At 41.3% G+C, this 17,063-nt stretch overlaps 2 protein-coding genes across 3 annotated transcripts in view; both read right to left on the bottom strand.

Moving 5' to 3' along the window:
* Positions 1 to 3,323: 3,323 nt before the first annotated feature.
* egr3 (early growth response 3) lies at positions 3,324 to 7,218 on the bottom strand (the record flags this gene model as incomplete). The annotated part of the gene is made up of 2 exons (XM_083912953.1): positions 3,324 to 4,428; positions 7,065 to 7,218. The coding sequence occupies 2 exons, from the start codon at positions 7,216 to 7,218 to the stop codon at positions 3,350 to 3,352; spliced, it is 1,233 nt and encodes a 410-aa protein (XP_083769079.1). The 3' UTR covers positions 3,324 to 3,349.
* Positions 7,219 to 12,562: 5,344 nt separating this feature from the next.
* Positions 12,563 to 17,063, bottom strand: part of pebp4 (phosphatidylethanolamine binding protein 4) — a 52,051-nt gene continuing 47,550 nt past the window's right edge. For both annotated transcript variants that reach the window (XM_083912511.1, XM_083912512.1), the window contains exon 7: positions 12,563 to 13,273. In XM_083912511.1, the coding sequence (XP_083768637.1) occupies positions 13,163 to 13,273 (111 nt within the window). In that variant the 3' untranslated portion in view covers positions 12,563 to 13,162. The remainder of the gene's footprint in view (positions 13,274 to 17,063) is intronic.

The raw sequence follows: 17,063 nt of genomic DNA, 5'->3' as shown, positions 1-17,063 counted from the left end.
AGGCGTCTTCAAAAGGGGATTGTTTCTTAGTTTGTTTAACAAGTCATTGACATATATCTATAGCATCCACACATAACACGTATTATTGTTCAGCAGAATTTGCCTGTATTGTTGTTCAACCACCAAACTATATTGAAGGAGTGGAATGCAGGGTATCATATAAATTTTACAAAATCTATCCGTCCATTACAAAAGTGTCACAAAACAAAATAGACAAACACAGTGAGAGGATATGACCGATGAAATATTGAGTTTGCAAAGTTGTAATTACATGGCTTCATTTAGGCATGGAAATAGTTTGGTGTATCTCCACCTTATTCTAGATCATTCTTCAACACAAAGCGAACAAAAACACAGTTTTCTCTCAGAGGAGGCCACATTCTATATATTATAATTAAAAACATCCATTCTCACCATAAAAGTGTCAAATCAAGAGCACACAAGAGCATCATTTTTGGTCAAATAAATGAAAAGTTAGTCTATAATGAACAGCGTCTAACACAAATTATACTAGATCAACATTTTGAATATCCTATCACCTCAGATACTATATATATATATACTGCATTTTGTTGTGCTGACTCCATGAGGCTGTCTGCTACATGTTTCGACCTGGCAAATCCCAATCTAATGTTTTTATTATTATGAAGGTAATTATCTAGGATCCAACATAAGCTATGCTGTGTAATGTAGTGTGTTACATTTTCAGTTCGTCAAGTTCTGATTTCGGAATAAGCTCAGAAAAGTTTTGTATGTCGATGACCATCCATGCAACACAATTATTTTTTGATACAAAACTATTGATTTAGATGTTACAGGTTGTGTGCACTTTTAAACTGTCTGAAAAAGTGCAAGGATGTCTGTTCATTTAACCATGTAGATGAGTTGAGAAAAGACTCTCTGAGGCCAAATTAATTGGAAAATAAGTGGACACTTGCCAGGCTCAGCTCAGCAGCGAAACTGGTTGTTGTAGGAAAGCGAAAGCATGGCCTTGGAAGCTCATTTGTGTATGCACTGTGTTCTCTATGGCACTGCTTTTCTGAACCTTTCTTTTGGCCTCTGTATTTGTCAGTCGATATTCTCTTTAAGTCTGATTGCTGTGTCGACTGGTACGATATATTTTTTTCCCAGCTGATAACAATGTTTATATAAGTTCTCTGTCTCGCATACAGCATACACTCGTTAATAGTCAGAGAGCACAGCCAATACCCAGGAATAATGTCGGTCAAAGTCGATGGAGAGAAGTTTATCTGGTATTTGAGCGATAAACTTTAAAGGATAAAATCAGAAACTATCTCATCCCAGGGACGTTATCACTTCACACGATGCAGTCTTGGAGAAATCTGCTTCACAGATAGTTAAAACAAACATATAAGAAAAAGCAATTGTGCTGGCATCAGTATGTTTTTATCAAATGTGGTCATTGTTGTGCATTTGTCAATATTGTTATAATAAACTTATCCCAACACCCCACAGAAGCTAATAGAAGAGATGAAAAAAACTAAAATGTTGAAATGAATGATATAAGCTATTTCCTTTTATCAGGACGAAGATCAATAAGGAACGTGAAAATATTGGCATTGCCCTATAATGCATTTTGTTTAAGAAAGGATCCATTTTTTTGGTATCCGAGAACCACCAGTGTTTTCTATGCAATGGGGGAGATGTGCTAATTGAAATAACTGATTGCGACTATAATGGAGATAAACAAAATGTAAAAAATCGAGCTGTTTATTAGTGCTTCTTTAAACCAGTTACCACTTTAAAAAGTACAAATGCTGGAAATCACTCTTTTTTCGTTTATGGAAGATAATACACCATATTTGGCACTCTTACAGTGCTCCAAGATTTCTGTGTGACCTATGACAACAAAATATTCTGTATTATAACTACATTACTCAAAGCTTTAACACATTCCGCACAAGCATTCAGTCAATTGAAAGTTCTTGTTTATGCAGACATTGGTATTTACATAGTGTGCATGAAGGCATGCACATATATGCACAATTTAATACTGAGTTATGGAGCATTTGACATTTGAGTACAAAATTGAAACTTCTACTGTAGCTACCTGCATACATGTATGTATACTGTACAAAAACAACAAGTCCTAAATTACAACTCAGTCTCAGTCTCTCTGTATTAGAAAATATAGAAACATGGATTTGGACATTTGAATTTTTCTCTTGCTATATGCTGCTCATCGTTTGGTGATTTTAGTCATCATACAAAGTGTATCCTTCATTCATATTTGCTTTCATATACTGCTGGTTTGCAACCCAGTGTCATTTATTTACTGTATGTAGTTCAATCTGCGTAACTGCACTCTAATTTGATTTATGGGTTGGCGGCAAAATGTCACAAATATATTGCATATAATTGCAGAACTCAAGAAAACTGAAAAAATGAACAGTAGTGGTGAGCTTTTCAAAAAAAGCAACACAAATAATATCTGGCAACACCACATAAAGCCACCATATAAAAAAAGGCAACAAAAATACACAGTGTCTCTCAGTGACTAGAAATAAATAAGTGTTGGCAAAGGCATTGATTGCTGCAGGCATGTTTGTTTTATAAGTACAAGTAATAGGACAAGACATCGGTTTGCTTTGTGTATCCCATTCAGTCATTATCTAGACTTAACCAAACTGTGCAGGTAAATGTAAATCTGAGATACGCTGTTTGAATCTGATCTTTCCTTTAACTCGACAAGTGTGCTAAGCTGAAATCACTGTTATGTTTGGCAAAAGTCAGGCACGATAATATGAACAAGGTTGGCTGTGTCACCACAATACATTTGGCACATTCTTTTGAGAAAACAACATTCAAATAGGAAATAAAAAAAACACGACACCTCAACAAACAATAAAAAGACAGTCAAGTGCCACTAATAAGGTATCCATGACAGTACACAAATATAACCAATTGCACTTTTAAACAGCCTAATAAAATTAATGCATACATCCCATAATTGTGTCTGTTTGATCCCTATGATGGATTCTGGCTTTCTTACAATTTAAAAATTCTGAGTAAAATTTACAAAAGTGTTTCCACCCCAAAACCTATAGATACACAGTGGCCTTGTGGACAGCATGTACCATGGTGCCCTTCTTTGTGTTGGCACTGTGTTACAGTAGCTGAGGCTCTGAGTTACTTGAAAGAGAAGGGCGTAGCAGCCTTCCCCCTCTTGCTTAAACTAAATGCATCCATCTCAAAATAGAAGGAACTGAAAAGAGCAGGGGATGTTAAAGAGAGGAAAAGAGTCACCTATTCATCTCATGTTGGACGTGATCCCTTCTTCCTAAGTCTCTTTATGGTGAGGGTCCAGTCCAAGTGGACGTAGTGACGGTCATGACGTTCCCACTGTTGGACCCCCACAGGAGCTGGGTGGCGAGCTGTGGCTCCCAACTGCCCCACTGCTCTTGTCAGCTGGCTTCTTGTCCTTCTGTTTCAGGTGAACCTTCGCATGTCTCTTTCGCTCGTCACTTCTTGCAAACTTGCGCCCACAGAACTCACAGGAGAAGGGTTTCTCGCCTGTGTGTGTGCGGATGTGTGTGGTCAGGTGGTCACTCCGGCTGAAGGAGCGCATGCATATTCGGCACTGGAAGGGTTTGTGACCTGTGTGGATGCGAAGGTGACGTGTGAGCTCGTCTGAACGTGAGAAGCGTCTGTCACAGTTCTCTGCCGGACAGGCGTGCGGCCGTTCGTGGACGGGGGTTTTGCTGGGACGGTTAGGGTACTTCCTCGGTCGAATGGGTTTGAGGGTGAGTGTCTGTGGTGGTGGGTGGTGCTGAGGTGGATGCTGCTGTCCACCAATGAAACCAGGGTGAATCTGCTGCTTGTCTTTGAACGCCCTGATGGTTTCCAGGGGTGTGATGGGTGGAGGGTTGACTCGGATAGGGTCCATGGTCTGAAAGGGCTTGTGCTCCATCACGCCAACCTCCCCCTGATGGTGGAAAAGGTTGTAGTCAGGGATCATGGAGAAAAGGCTGCCATCCATTGAGGCTTTGGATGTGGCGTGATAGTCGTTGCCAGGGTAGGCTAGAGCCGTGCTGGTGGCAGGGCTGTGGTGGAAGGAGACCTGGTCCTGGTATAGGTCACTGCAGGTGGAATAGGCAGGCAGCGGCGCACCATACACCTGCTCCATATCTGACGTCTGTCCACCCATGCTGGCTGCGGAGGACGATGTCTGTGTCGTTACCGTGCCGGGTGAGGGAGAAACGCCCAGGATCCCCGCGCTGACAAGACTGATGATATTGTTATCAGAGCACCAGCCAGAGCCACCAATGCCACCTGACGGGGGAGTGTCAAAGGCAAACTTCCCCAGATAAGTGACAGTCTGCCCGCTACGATTGGACTGGAAGCTGGATCCATACTGAATCTCTGCGGTTGTTTTCTCGCTTCCCATGCCCAGATCCATGATATTATCTAGATAAAAGCCAATAAAAAACAGACATCATGAACAAATCATCCACATGGTTACACAAACATGAATATGAAGTGCAATCAGTTGGGAAGAAAAGCCTGTAAGAGTGAAAATGTGGCACAAGTTGTGAAAAAAGTCTAGAAAATTTACTTTGTCAAGCTATATGAACCTGAAGTGTTAGTCCTCAGTTTGTCCAAAATTCAGCTTTTCTGCATATCCCTTATAGTGTGTCACTAGGAAATCAAAAATAAAAGAAGTCCACTACAGTTCATAAAGAAATGTGAGCGCTGTCAGACCTGTAAGTTAAGTGAGTGACTGCTGCATGCGAGACGGTGTCTCTCCCTCTCTCTCTCTCAGATCCCACAAGCTCTCATAAATCAAGACCTAAACACCCCCTATGATCCAGTCATTGTGTCCCTCAGGAGGACAGCCAAACTGAATGGCAAGATCTGATTTCTTAACAGCAGGGAGGATTATAAGGCAGACACCATCACGCTCAAGGATTCAAAATAAATTTGCAGCATTGAACATCTGCAACGTGGGGACATTTTCTCCCAATCCAATCTCTGCATTAGTGAGCTTAACAACATTTTCACAAATTTCCTTGATATTTTAATTGTGCAGATTCTTACATGTCACACTGAATATGCACACTCGCATACACACACGTTTACCTTATTCCAAAGATTCCATAAAAACCGTCACATGCAGATGTGTTTGATGGGGATGCATTTATGTGCTGATCGTGCTCTAAGGGCTTAATGTGAGACATTTGAAAAGACTTCTTCCTTAAACAGAAGTTCAAATAGACATCTCTTTTCATTTGCAGGAAATCATACACAGGGGTGCTTAAATATTCACTCCCAGTAATTACAGCCTGCTGGAATTTGGCTGAAGGCAAATCATAATGACACAAACAAAACTTAAATTACCTATATGGCTCATAGCACTGTGACACATGAGGTACAAAGGAACAATGACACTTGTGGCTTTGTGGATATGATTCATAAAGTTGACCATATCAGAGTTGATATTAATGCATTTTACTCTAAATGTTTAGTCTTTCGGGTGTGATTTAAACTATGGGATATTTAAACAGAATAAGGGGCAAAAAATAAAGTAATCACTCTTTTATTTTAGGTCAGTGTTGAAAAGCAAAGCAAACACCTGCTCCACCTGTAAAATTACAGCACGCTTCTAAAAATGTATTTTTGTTATTTGCCTTAAAATAGCACACATGCAAAAATTACAATATATATATATATATACATTTTAGAGCTTATACTGTGAATTTTTATCAAGACCATATATAATTAAAACAGCAATACACACCTGTGGGGTAGAACATCTTTTTTTCTAATAAGTTTTATTACATTTGTTTGAATATCTCCTGTCAGAGGTCACATAAAATACATTTTACCGCCGCGTTTATAGAGAAATGTCAAATGTCGCATGCATGTCGCTTATATTGAATGAACTTATTTTTCTTTAGATAGGCTACTATTTATTAGACCTGACGCTGTTATAATTAAAACGCACACTTTGGGTAAATAAAGGGGCGATATTTCGGGTTAAATTCAAACGGATGTGCTTGGTTTTATTTATGAACAAAAAAAACTTGATCCTAAAAAGGGATTCGTGAAGAAAGTTCGAGGTAAATGTAAATTGCGGACACCGCATCACACGGTGGTCTTCGCAGGAAAGTCAGGATTGAGTGTATTTCGTGCAGCACTGACCCATCAGCTCAGAAGGTGAGCCTGTACAATTAGTGATTGATTTAATGCCAACGCTGAGCCGAACCACCAAGTCATCTTCGTGTAGGCGTCTGAATGAATCAGAAATACACATATTCAATTGGACTAAGCAATAAATCAATCAATATCTCCGGCCTCGCAATTTAGTGACTCTTAGATAGTTCAGGGGCCCTGCGTCTGTGTTTCATATAGGAAAGAGCAGCCACACACGCCTACTAAAATCCAACCTGTGACACATTAATAGAGTTGTGAATGAAAGTCATTGTCTAAAGTAGTTGACCCATCTTTGAGGGTGGGTGTTAGATTAATAAATCGGTGGCATAAGTAGTTTGACCACATTCATTGGACACATTTTCTCATAACCTACAGTCGGAATTCAGATTCAATCAGAAGCCGATTGTGGAATTTGCGCAAAAGAGCCATTTCTCCACAGTCCACAACACATTTCCTCAAACACGCCTTAGGTGTGTGGGATTTAAATCACAATAAATACGGGAGATTTACTTCAATAAAATGTCTCAGCTGATGGTTAAAAAAAAGTTTTGATATACACAGTTGCCCTTTCACGTTGCGTTTAAAAACCAGACATTTCGGCTGTACGCGGACAAGGAAGAAATCAGATGAAAAAATAGAAATCACATGGCCGGTGTGAAAATCGGTCAGTTAAAGGGTGTAAAGTAATTCCTAGTGACAACGAGTATTACATCTGATCTCAAGAAAAAGTATTTAATAGGAGACCGCGTCTTTGTGCGCAACAGCCAGAGCGCAAACAGGTGCTCCGAGAGCCCCAAGACAACTGTTGCCTTCCGCGCACATCGCAGTTTGAACCACTTTAATCAAAACACACACGTGTAAAAAATAAAAAAAGAAGATGATAATCTTACCTGTGTTCATCTGTGAATAGTGGTTAATAGATTCCGTACTGGTGAAAATATTCATTGACGTCGGGATGTCCTCTTCGGGGTAGAGACTGTCAGGGATCGTGTTTATTAAACTGCTCATCGTAAGAGGGAGCTTCTCCGCTAGTTTCCCTGTCATAGCAATTATATTCAGTCCGACATTTATAAAAGTAGCCTACAACGCAGGTATCCAAGTAGTTACTCAAAAAACGCGAGTGTTCTCAGAGTGCAAAACACAGGTGCGGATCAGGCGTGGAGGAAGAAAAAAGAAGAGGAGATGGAGCAGGGATGGATCCTGTTGCTGTAGCTATCCAAGTATCCCGCGGAGGACGAGCAGCGCCGGTTATCTCCCCCTGTGTGATCACAGGCTACTGTTGTTATTAATCTGATCACTGTGGACGCTGATGGGCTGCTTGTGGGGGAATTTGAAGTCTGTGAATCAATGGAGGAGGTGGTGGTGTTGGTTGCACAAGAGCAGCTCTACTTGCTCTATTGGAGCTAGATAGGGGACTCCAGTCTGCCTGTATTAAATAGGGGGATGGAACATTTGCGTGACGTAGATGACCATATATGGACACAGCGCCCAGCGCCCAGGCTCTCCGCGCGTCAGTCTGTGGAAACTACAGTGGAGGCAAAAGGCTCCGATAGATAGATAGCTGCAAAGTTTACCAAATCTACCGCGTCCTTCTTCGGGATGAGCCGGCGGTTCTCCTCTGTTCCTGTCCTTGTGGAAAACATTACAGTGATTCAACAGCTGCTATCTTTATTATTGTTTGGCATTTATGTCCGTTGTGGACTATCAGGCACACTGGGAGCTTTTTATGCAGCTGTGCGAGAAGAGTGTTGTGGCTGTAGGGGCTGTCACTCGTAAAGCAGACTTCTTTATGTCAGTTTGGCCTGAATGCTGTTTGTTCATATTCAACTAGTATTGATCGAAAATAGGCTATTGGATCGGATCAAATATTCTTTGTTGGCTTTTCTTCCAAACTCCCTTTTGTCCAAAGCTTTAGACAGTGAACATCTCTTTCATTTTGCCCTTTGCTCTTGGTGAACGTGCACACACTTACAAAGACAATAATTGACGGAGTTAAGCGCTTGTAAATATTGCGAGCAGCGTAAATCCTCAGGCTTGCTTTGACTTGGAGCCCAAGAGACCGCTTAAGTGGAAACTCCAAATAAGGCAGTGTCCGGCCCCGCCCCCTTTGAGTCTGTATTTGGACATGTGAGTTCCGGGTGAAGTAGAAGTGGAAAAGTGATCGGAAGCCACAGACGTTCAAAGATACGCAGTGGACAAAGCGTCATGGCTCACTTTTCACCAATTTCCCAAGTTGTTAGAGAAAAACACAGTGGTTGCTTTATAAGGTTTCAAATATGACCCCCTTTTGATGTGTTACACAAAAGCTAAGACTTACTAAAAAGCCTGCACTGGTTTATTACCTTCTCCTAAGTTTAGTGAGAATGTGCTTAGTTTTGCTTGGCTATGAACTTTATGTTTCTTCTGTAACACAGGCCTTTGCAAAATTCACAGGAAATATTGAATGAAATGTCACTGCCTTAATATTCAGACCTGAGAAATTAATAGTACCTCAATGAACCAGAAGTGTAAACAGAGTGTGTGGGAGAAGTAGTCTGAATCATGCTGTGTTCAGGGGGCTTACACAAACAGAGCAGCCAGTGATCTTGTGTGTGTCTCATTACCACAGTTAAGTCCTCCGTGTGCATGTCTGTGTGTGTTTCATGAGTATGTCATACCAGCGGGCAGAGCAGGGTCCTCTCAGGGTGTCTGGTTCACTGCCTTGTGCCTTGAATCGACAAATAGATAACAATGATCCAGATGGACTTGATTCAAAATCCAACAGTCTTGTTTCCAGCCAAAGATACATTTTCTATGTGGACTTAATCATCTGCCTCATACTGACTCACTCCTTAAATCGGTCCCACACAAGGCACCATAATAATTTGTGTTTGAGCTGTTCTCATTGAAGCGAAAAGTTGTCATATATGTTTATAAAGTGTTTATGGGGCCTTTTTAATAACTGATGTAGTGATTTCATACTCATCTTGTCCCTGTTTTTAGATTGTGATGTAGTGACTGTCAAATCTGAAAGCAGAAATTCAGTTGTATATATGAGGCTGTTAATGTTGTGTTACTTATCTATTTGTAATATACATTCAGAAACAAATGAATATATCAATGTTAAATGGTGAAATATCGTGACTTCAACAAACAAATCTTTGAAAAGTGAATGTGTTAACATACTAATTCATTCCTTAATTTTATACCATATATAACTAAAGACCATCTTGCAATGGGAACACATCAGCCATGATGCCAAAACGGACCAGGGGCGTAAAGTTGTGGGGTAATGGCCCCTCCCTAATACCTACCCCCCTACTTCTAGCACCCTTGCTCAACCGCACCCATCTTTGAACGCTTCATTTTGATCAACTACAAACCTGCAACGTTTTGTGACTGTATCTTTCATGGTTGTGACCCTATCGCAGATAGACTTATACACCTAGCAAAATACGTACACACGCACACACAGTGAGTTCAATACCAGCGCCCAGGCTCATATTTAAACCAACCCAGTAATGTATTAGATATATTGGTCGGGACTAAATAACAGGAAAGCCTGCCAGTATAATGATGCAGTACATTGTCATGACGTATGGCCTCATAGTATGAAAGATAGTATTTAAAGCAGGGTTATTGCATCAGGTCGCATTATATTGTCTGCTGTTCCTGTTATTTTGGCTAGCCCATGAAGTTTCAAAGGTTAATCAGTAGAGTGGGAGATCCATGGAAAAGGCTTTCGTGTGTGAAGATGCAAATAATGGAGACTATCCCCTCAGGTAAGTTTGAGGACTTACTATACTATGTTGTGTCTCCCTGGGGGAAGCATTTGTGTGGCTCTGTGGTTGGAAAGTTGGCCAGCCCAGATGGAACACCTACCTGTTACAGGTTTATTTCCTCGACTGTGAGGTGAGTCACATGAGGCAGGCCTGCAGAGTTTGACTGCTGCGCCCTGGCTCCTTTGCATACAGGGATTCCATGGAGGCACATGCAGGCTCGTTTTAAAGCACAGTGGAAAACTGCCCAGGCACTGTGGATATATAGTCAAATTAGTTTAGGTTTTCCAAGGCTTCATGGGGAAGACTACAACTGTTGTTCCTTTCTGTTAGAGATCTGGAAAGATAAAATGTTCCCAATTATACCAATAGTAACTTTACATCCTTTCTGTGTATACTGTGATAGTCACAGCATATGAGAAAAAGAAATATATGTATTAGACTGACCAATCTGCCAGTTATGATGCCCTAATGAGGGCGGTAGTAGCTCAGTCCATAGGTGACTGGGCTGGGAACCGGAGGGTTGCTGGTTTGAGTCCCTGTGTGGACCATGAATGGAGTGTGGACTGGTGGCTGGAGAGGTGCCAGTTCATCTCCTGGGCACTGCTGAGGTGCTGTTGAGCAAGGCACCAAACCCCCAACTGCTCGGGGCGCCGGTCATTCGCAGCCCCCACGCTCTAACATCTCTCCATTGGTTGCATGTATATAGGTCCTGTCTGTGCATGTGTGTGTATTTCGGGCCTGTGTGTGTGTGTGTGTGTGTAAAATGAAAAATAATAGAGTGAAAATTGAATTTCCCCATTCGCGGGACTAATAAAGGAATTCTTCTTCTTCTAATGAGAAAATATTTCCAACAGCTTTTCATTTCAGATGACCAGAATCACATTGTGAAGCTGAACAGAGGACAAAGCATGTAACAATAACATGCTTGATTATAAGAAGTGTAATGGTGACATATTTCTGTGGCGAGGATAACTAAACGTATATTTATTTACTTTCCTATTTATTCCAGTATTTTGAACATCATTCATAATCTACCTAATTATTACAATCTGTCTGAATATGTGCAGTGTTTTATTTTTCACACTTAATATGGGAAATAAAAACATGCATTCATGACACAAGGCCTTGGCAAAAATGTCAAAAAGGTCAAAAGGGCAACAATTCTCCAGTACTTGGCGTTTTTCTGATAAACATAAGAATATCTACGTGAATTTATTTCAGAGGCAGGATTCAAATCAATAGGTGGTCTGCACAAAATCTATGCAGTCAGATTTGCAGAACAATACTAGTCTGCTGCAGGGGTCAAATGCACAAGAAATACTAATATATAAAGTATAGTCAAAGTAGTCAGCGGGCCACACTGTTAACATGCACTGAACAGATGTCACACTCAAATCCATTTTGCCGCTGCTCACAACTGCAGGACGTCTCCAGATAAATAAATCTCCTGCACTTTTCAGCAGCAGCAGCAGCAGCAGCGAAAAAAGAAGAATGGAGACTCAAGTCATCATGCATATGAGATCACTTAGTGCCGGTTAGGCGATTGAATTGATTATACAAATTCCTTTTAATTAATCTAAGTTTGAATAAATTAAGAAAATATTAAATGCCTTTCCCATATTATCAGGGGATGTGAGAAGTTATATATATTTTTTTACCAAGGCAATATACTGTGCACCATTGAACTACAGCTGTCAAGTTTTTCTTAATCAGAATATTTCAACTCTCCTGACATTTGGAATAAAAATAAACACAATCAAGCAAGCTGAGTGGCATAACCCAGCTGTTTTGGCAGGATATCTCCGACATATAAAGGAGAAAAAAATGCAGTGTATTTGGAAGTACAAATCTTGGCATTTCAATGGTGTACTGATGGATTCAAGTAGGTGGTTTTTGGAAGAATGCTCTCCCACTTGGCATGCCTCACAATGAGTGTGGAATTATTCTCCACTTGCCAATTGTTAAAAATGTGATTTCAAGTCAACTAAGATGGGTAAATCAAGGTCAAGAGTGATATTCCAACTGACGGATACTTAAAATTCATTCAAAAGCAATGGACTGTCTGACTAACTGTGTGCTTATTTGCATTGTTTTGGTTGTTTTGTTTGTGGACGCTGCCGCTTTGACTGCTAAGTCGGGGAAGCAAACAAAGTAGATGCAGGACAATATGATCGATGATCTCCCAGAGTTCATCGGGAGGGCACATAGGGGTTTACCAAGGCTGGCTTAACCACCAAAGGAACAAAAACCTCCATTACCTACTCCTGCCTAGCCCACTGATGAGACACCAAATCAGGGTCAATGAAACCACCAACTAAAGATTGATCATCAGAACATCAAAGTCCCTCATGTAAATCCAGCCTTTTCCAGACATCTGGGGTATTGATACAAACCCTTCCCAGAGGAGAGTTGCTGGTTAGAAACCAATATTCCTCATGGGGGGTACTCTGACCCACCCTCTACAAAGACCCGTGAAGTCTGAAAAGTATCTCCTCGTGAAAGGGTTGAAAAGTTTATCCGCACCATCCTCTACAGACCTGCCAGGTAGGCCTCTTATGCAACTGTTCAAAGTTCAAAATGGGTTCATCGTCCCAAAGTTAAATTCAAGGACACTTCAACATGTGTTTGAGCAGCTTTTACTTTGAAAAAATATCAGTGAAGTACCTGAAAGCACCTCAATGTTTCCAACTGGGGTGAGAGTGGTCAATGGAAAGATGATAAACAATTACACAAACAGTAAGTTCCCTTCACCCAACACACCACAAGCCCTGTAGCCCCTCCCCCCTGTCCTGTCACTCTGTAGAGTATTTTGGTTCAAGTTCCACTGCGGCATCCGGCTGTGTTGCGGTCTTGGTTTCACCTCCCACTTCCTTTTTTTGGCCCTGACGTGTTTCCGCGCCTGAATTAGAATAAACTCTTTCCACACTGTGTTGTGATATCAGGCCGTCTTCCTTCTCTTGTCGATAGTGTTCGGAAACTAATAAGAAATCCCCAGTGAGGTCAAAATCTCTCTCCCAAATCCTTCGCTCCGGACCACGTGACAGAGATAAAGGGCAACATCAAAACCTAGCAGCTGGTGTAACACAAAAAGGAAATCTCTTTATTACTGATAAGATAGAGACAAAGAGGGCTGACCGGTTGCAAGCTTTGAAGAACAGATGCTGTTCAATTCACGGCAAGTGTGAAAATATCTGATTTTATTTTATTTTGCTGACATATTCTTCTTTTTAGGCATTTGGGCATCCATCAGTCTTTGTAGTTTTGGGTGAAAAACTGCAGAGTGGCCACAGGCATTCCCAGATCAAACCTTGAGACGAAAGCCTGAAGATCCCATTTACCTGTGTGAGCACATCAACAAAGAAATGTGTTAGTATTAACAGATATTTGGAGGGGAAAAGTACCTCAAACCCATGTTTGGTTACGGTCTGTTACAAAACTTTTGCAAATACATCAAAATAACTAAGCAGTTAAACCTCACAAGTTCACAAGACACCATGTTTTAATTTTGCATAAATTTAGTACAGACTGAGTGCAATCTCTGGTGCATTACAAGAGTGTTTCTCATGACCGCTCAGTCCATGTTTAAGGGATCTGAGGCCTAACTGAGCAGCACATGGCTCTGGGATGTGAGTCACCGAGAACAGCACTGCTGAAAATAAAACATGTTGCTGTAATGATGGAGGTGGGAACGCAAGGACGTATTGGCAAGAAGATATGATTCAATCGCCTGGACTGTTTTTTTTCTTCCCTCCCCTTTTAAACAAACACCAGAAGGCCATCCGGCTGGTATGACAATATCACTTCTTAGATTTTGACAACCACTGATTCCCTGCAGCTTCCCCTCCCTTTACAAAAAAAGACAAATTAACAATTATGATTCCAAGGCAACAAAAACCCTGTGTGCTTAAAACTTGCAAACTTCAACAGATTTTAGGGACCGTGAGTGTCTGTGTATCTGTCTTCACATGTTGTTGAGTGTACCATACGACAATACCGTGCTCCGCAATCCAGGGAATCGACATTCTGGTATTTCCGTATGTGGAGTAATTGCATTAACATCTGCTCAAGAATAAGGTAGGAAAGTTAATCTTTTGAAAAGAAAGCCAAGTATTGAAATGCTCCAAATCTGTTGAGAGAATGGTCTCACAGTTAGGGGTTGAGTCTGACTCTGCCTGGATGGAAGCGTTACTGCTTTTCACCTCTCGCTGCTGCAGCTGCTTTACAGGCCTTCGCTGTGGCTGTTTTCGCCATCAGGGAGCCACGTTTTGTATCCTGCAGCATCGCAAAGGAGATCTGGGAGAAGAAATACACATCTCTCCGCCACGCACATCAAGTGCACTCACCTCCCATCAATGCAGAAACAAATCAGATGGATTCATTTACATTTCAGACGAAATGTCTTATTCAAGGCTATGATTTTTCAGGCTATTTTCAGAATATATTATGTTATTTAACTTAATTTAATACTCTACTTTAAGAGTATTTATTTGCACATCAATTTGGAGAGTATTTGTTTCAAAATGAAAGCATTAAATGAGTGTATTACCTAATTATTACTTAACTATTTTTTTCACCCCTCCCGATCCTCACTAGATGTTTAGCTTATGAGACTGATACCTCGGTGTGGCGTTTGCCATGGGGTCATGTCAGGGTCTGAGCTCAGCTGGGGAAGATGATGAATAATAACTGGGAGATGAGTAGATGAGTACCTGAATCTTTCCAAGTCCCCTCTGTGAATGAGGACTGCCTGCAGAAATGGCTCCAATAATCAAGTGAGGGCAATGGAATCAAGTGACCTGCCTGTATGATAGGGCACGACCCTGGTGGCCCCGGCGGCCCCTCTGGCCTGTGCTTCGGTGGGAGATAATGCACCGCCTCTGCAGATCCCCAAACTCCCCTGTATGTCCAGAACAAGGTCCCTCAACCCTTAGAGCTAGCAGATTTAAAGAAAGTTGAGAGGTGAGGCAACAAACTTTAATCTCAATATAGGGATGTAATCCACGAGTCATGTGGCACATTTGACTCATGACAGTCGTGTATTCATAGTCACACTTTATCTTTCCTTTTATAAAATGGAGAATCTGCCTTACAGTAGTATTAGGCAACATTTCCTCTAATGCAGAATGTCACACTGAAGAACATTTTATTGTAGACGATCAGACTGTCAAAACCCGCCGCTTCTTATGAGGCTTTACACACATAATCCTGTCTAAAGCTGTGCAATCATTGGGCGCAATCCAAAGTGAGGCAAATTCACAATATCTGGTGCTATCACGCTGGATGGTACCCTATAAATGCCTAGACTTACAAGTGACCTTAAAATAGGCTGGTGTCTGTTTGTAGTACAGAGACGTGATTTTGCCTCTCCCATCTGCCTGCTCATGGAAAGGACAGATAGCGTGGGACCTGAGGGCGAAGTTAAAGTCTTCCTGCCTCCCCTTTTGTTTCCACCTTGCTTCTCCGTCTGGGTATGGCAGGATGATCAGGACTGCTGTGAGGTGACACAGAACTGCTACATTTAGTGTTGTGGGCGTTGTGTCCCTGCTAAACCTCTTATAGTGTCTCGAAAATGCTCAAAACCAAGTGATCCTGTTCATCGCACTAGAGTCACAGGAGCCATATCAGAGTAAGAGTTTTACTATCTTTATCATATAATGTTCATAGTCATAATAACATTATTCTTGGGGGGGGGGGGGGGGGGTGTTCTTTATGGACATCAGGGGTCAGGGGTCAGCCACAGAACAGTGCCTCTGGCGCAGAGACGTGTCTTGCTCAAGGATCATTTAGCGGGGCAGATGACTGCCGTGGAGGGACCTGGGTCGAGGAACGTTTTCACACTGTTTGGCTGCCGATCTCAGCTCACAGCTTGATGTCAATATAGCAGCCTACCAAATGCTGTCACCTTGCCGGAGACGGCACATTAAGTCTTAAAGGGATATGTCACATGTTGAATGATATTTCTTTTATATGATTATATGTTTTAATTTTTGTTAGTATGCTTCACCGGTCCCATTGCCGTAAATGAATAAATAAATTACCCAAATCATTAATTAATTATCAGAACAGATGGTATTTTTTTTTTGTTGATCAACTTATTGATACATCCACTAATCATTTCAGCTCTTGGCGGCAGGTTATCGTTATTTCCTTTGTTGCTTAATCATTTGGTCTATAAAATATGAGAAAATAGTGAAAATGAAAACGGATTTCATGTTTTATCTGTCGAACAGTCCTAAACAAAAAAAAGGAAAAGTTTTCCATCATATATGACAAAAAAAAACCTTAATCTCAAAGGATTTGAGAAGTTTACAGAATATTTGGCATTTTGTAAATAATAATTAGTTATCTGTTTCATCTCCACTTTTATTATTTATTCCAGCAGTGAATAACAATACTATCAAGCTATTTATAGATGAGGGGTGTTGGGGGAAAATCTAGAAACTTTTATATCCAGCCCGACAAGCATCTGTTAAAAAAAAAACCCAACCAGCCAAATTTCGAAACGTCAAAGTGTTCCTTTAAGGCAGCCGACTCCTGGCTGGAACTCAGGCCTGCTGTAGCAACCAAATCCTGGCTCTCTTGACTCCACGCAGCTCTGATTAATGGTAGGGGCTGTGGGTGGGTGGTAGACATGGATCTGCCCATTACCACACTGCAACATTGCAAATGGCTTCAATTACTGTGGAGTGTGCTGAGCTGGCAGTGGGGGCTCTAGGAGGCAAGATGAGCAACATGCACCATCCAGCAGCTAGCTCCACTGTGATCCATTCATTCACACAACATGAGCACCGTGTGTACATCCTCTGCCTTGTAATTTACTACAAAAAATGGAGGGAAAATAAGACGAGAACTGATAAACTTTTAATTTTCCGCCAATATTTCTGATGCTGATCCTGTGATCATCACAGTTTTTGTTTTGGATCAATCTACAGTTGATGTCCCATTCAGGAGGCAGGGGGCTGGATGTGTAGGCTGAAACAACACTAGACTGCCTCTCTCAAGGCCTCAGTTTCCCAACCCGGGAAATGCTAACACCGTTTCCCTTGACAAACTGATTCAGTGGCACTAAACAGTAGCAGGACATATTGAGGGTTTGCCAAATGGCTGACAAGTATCACAAGGGCCTGT

The sequence above is a fragment of the Echiichthys vipera genome (genome assembly GCF_963691815.1).
Source record: "Echiichthys vipera genome assembly, chromosome: 4".
Classification (NCBI taxonomy): Eukaryota; Metazoa; Chordata; class Actinopteri; order Perciformes; family Trachinidae; genus Echiichthys; species Echiichthys vipera.
Note: the sequence above shows the minus strand (reverse complement) of the source record. Positions and strands in the feature narration are given on the sequence as shown.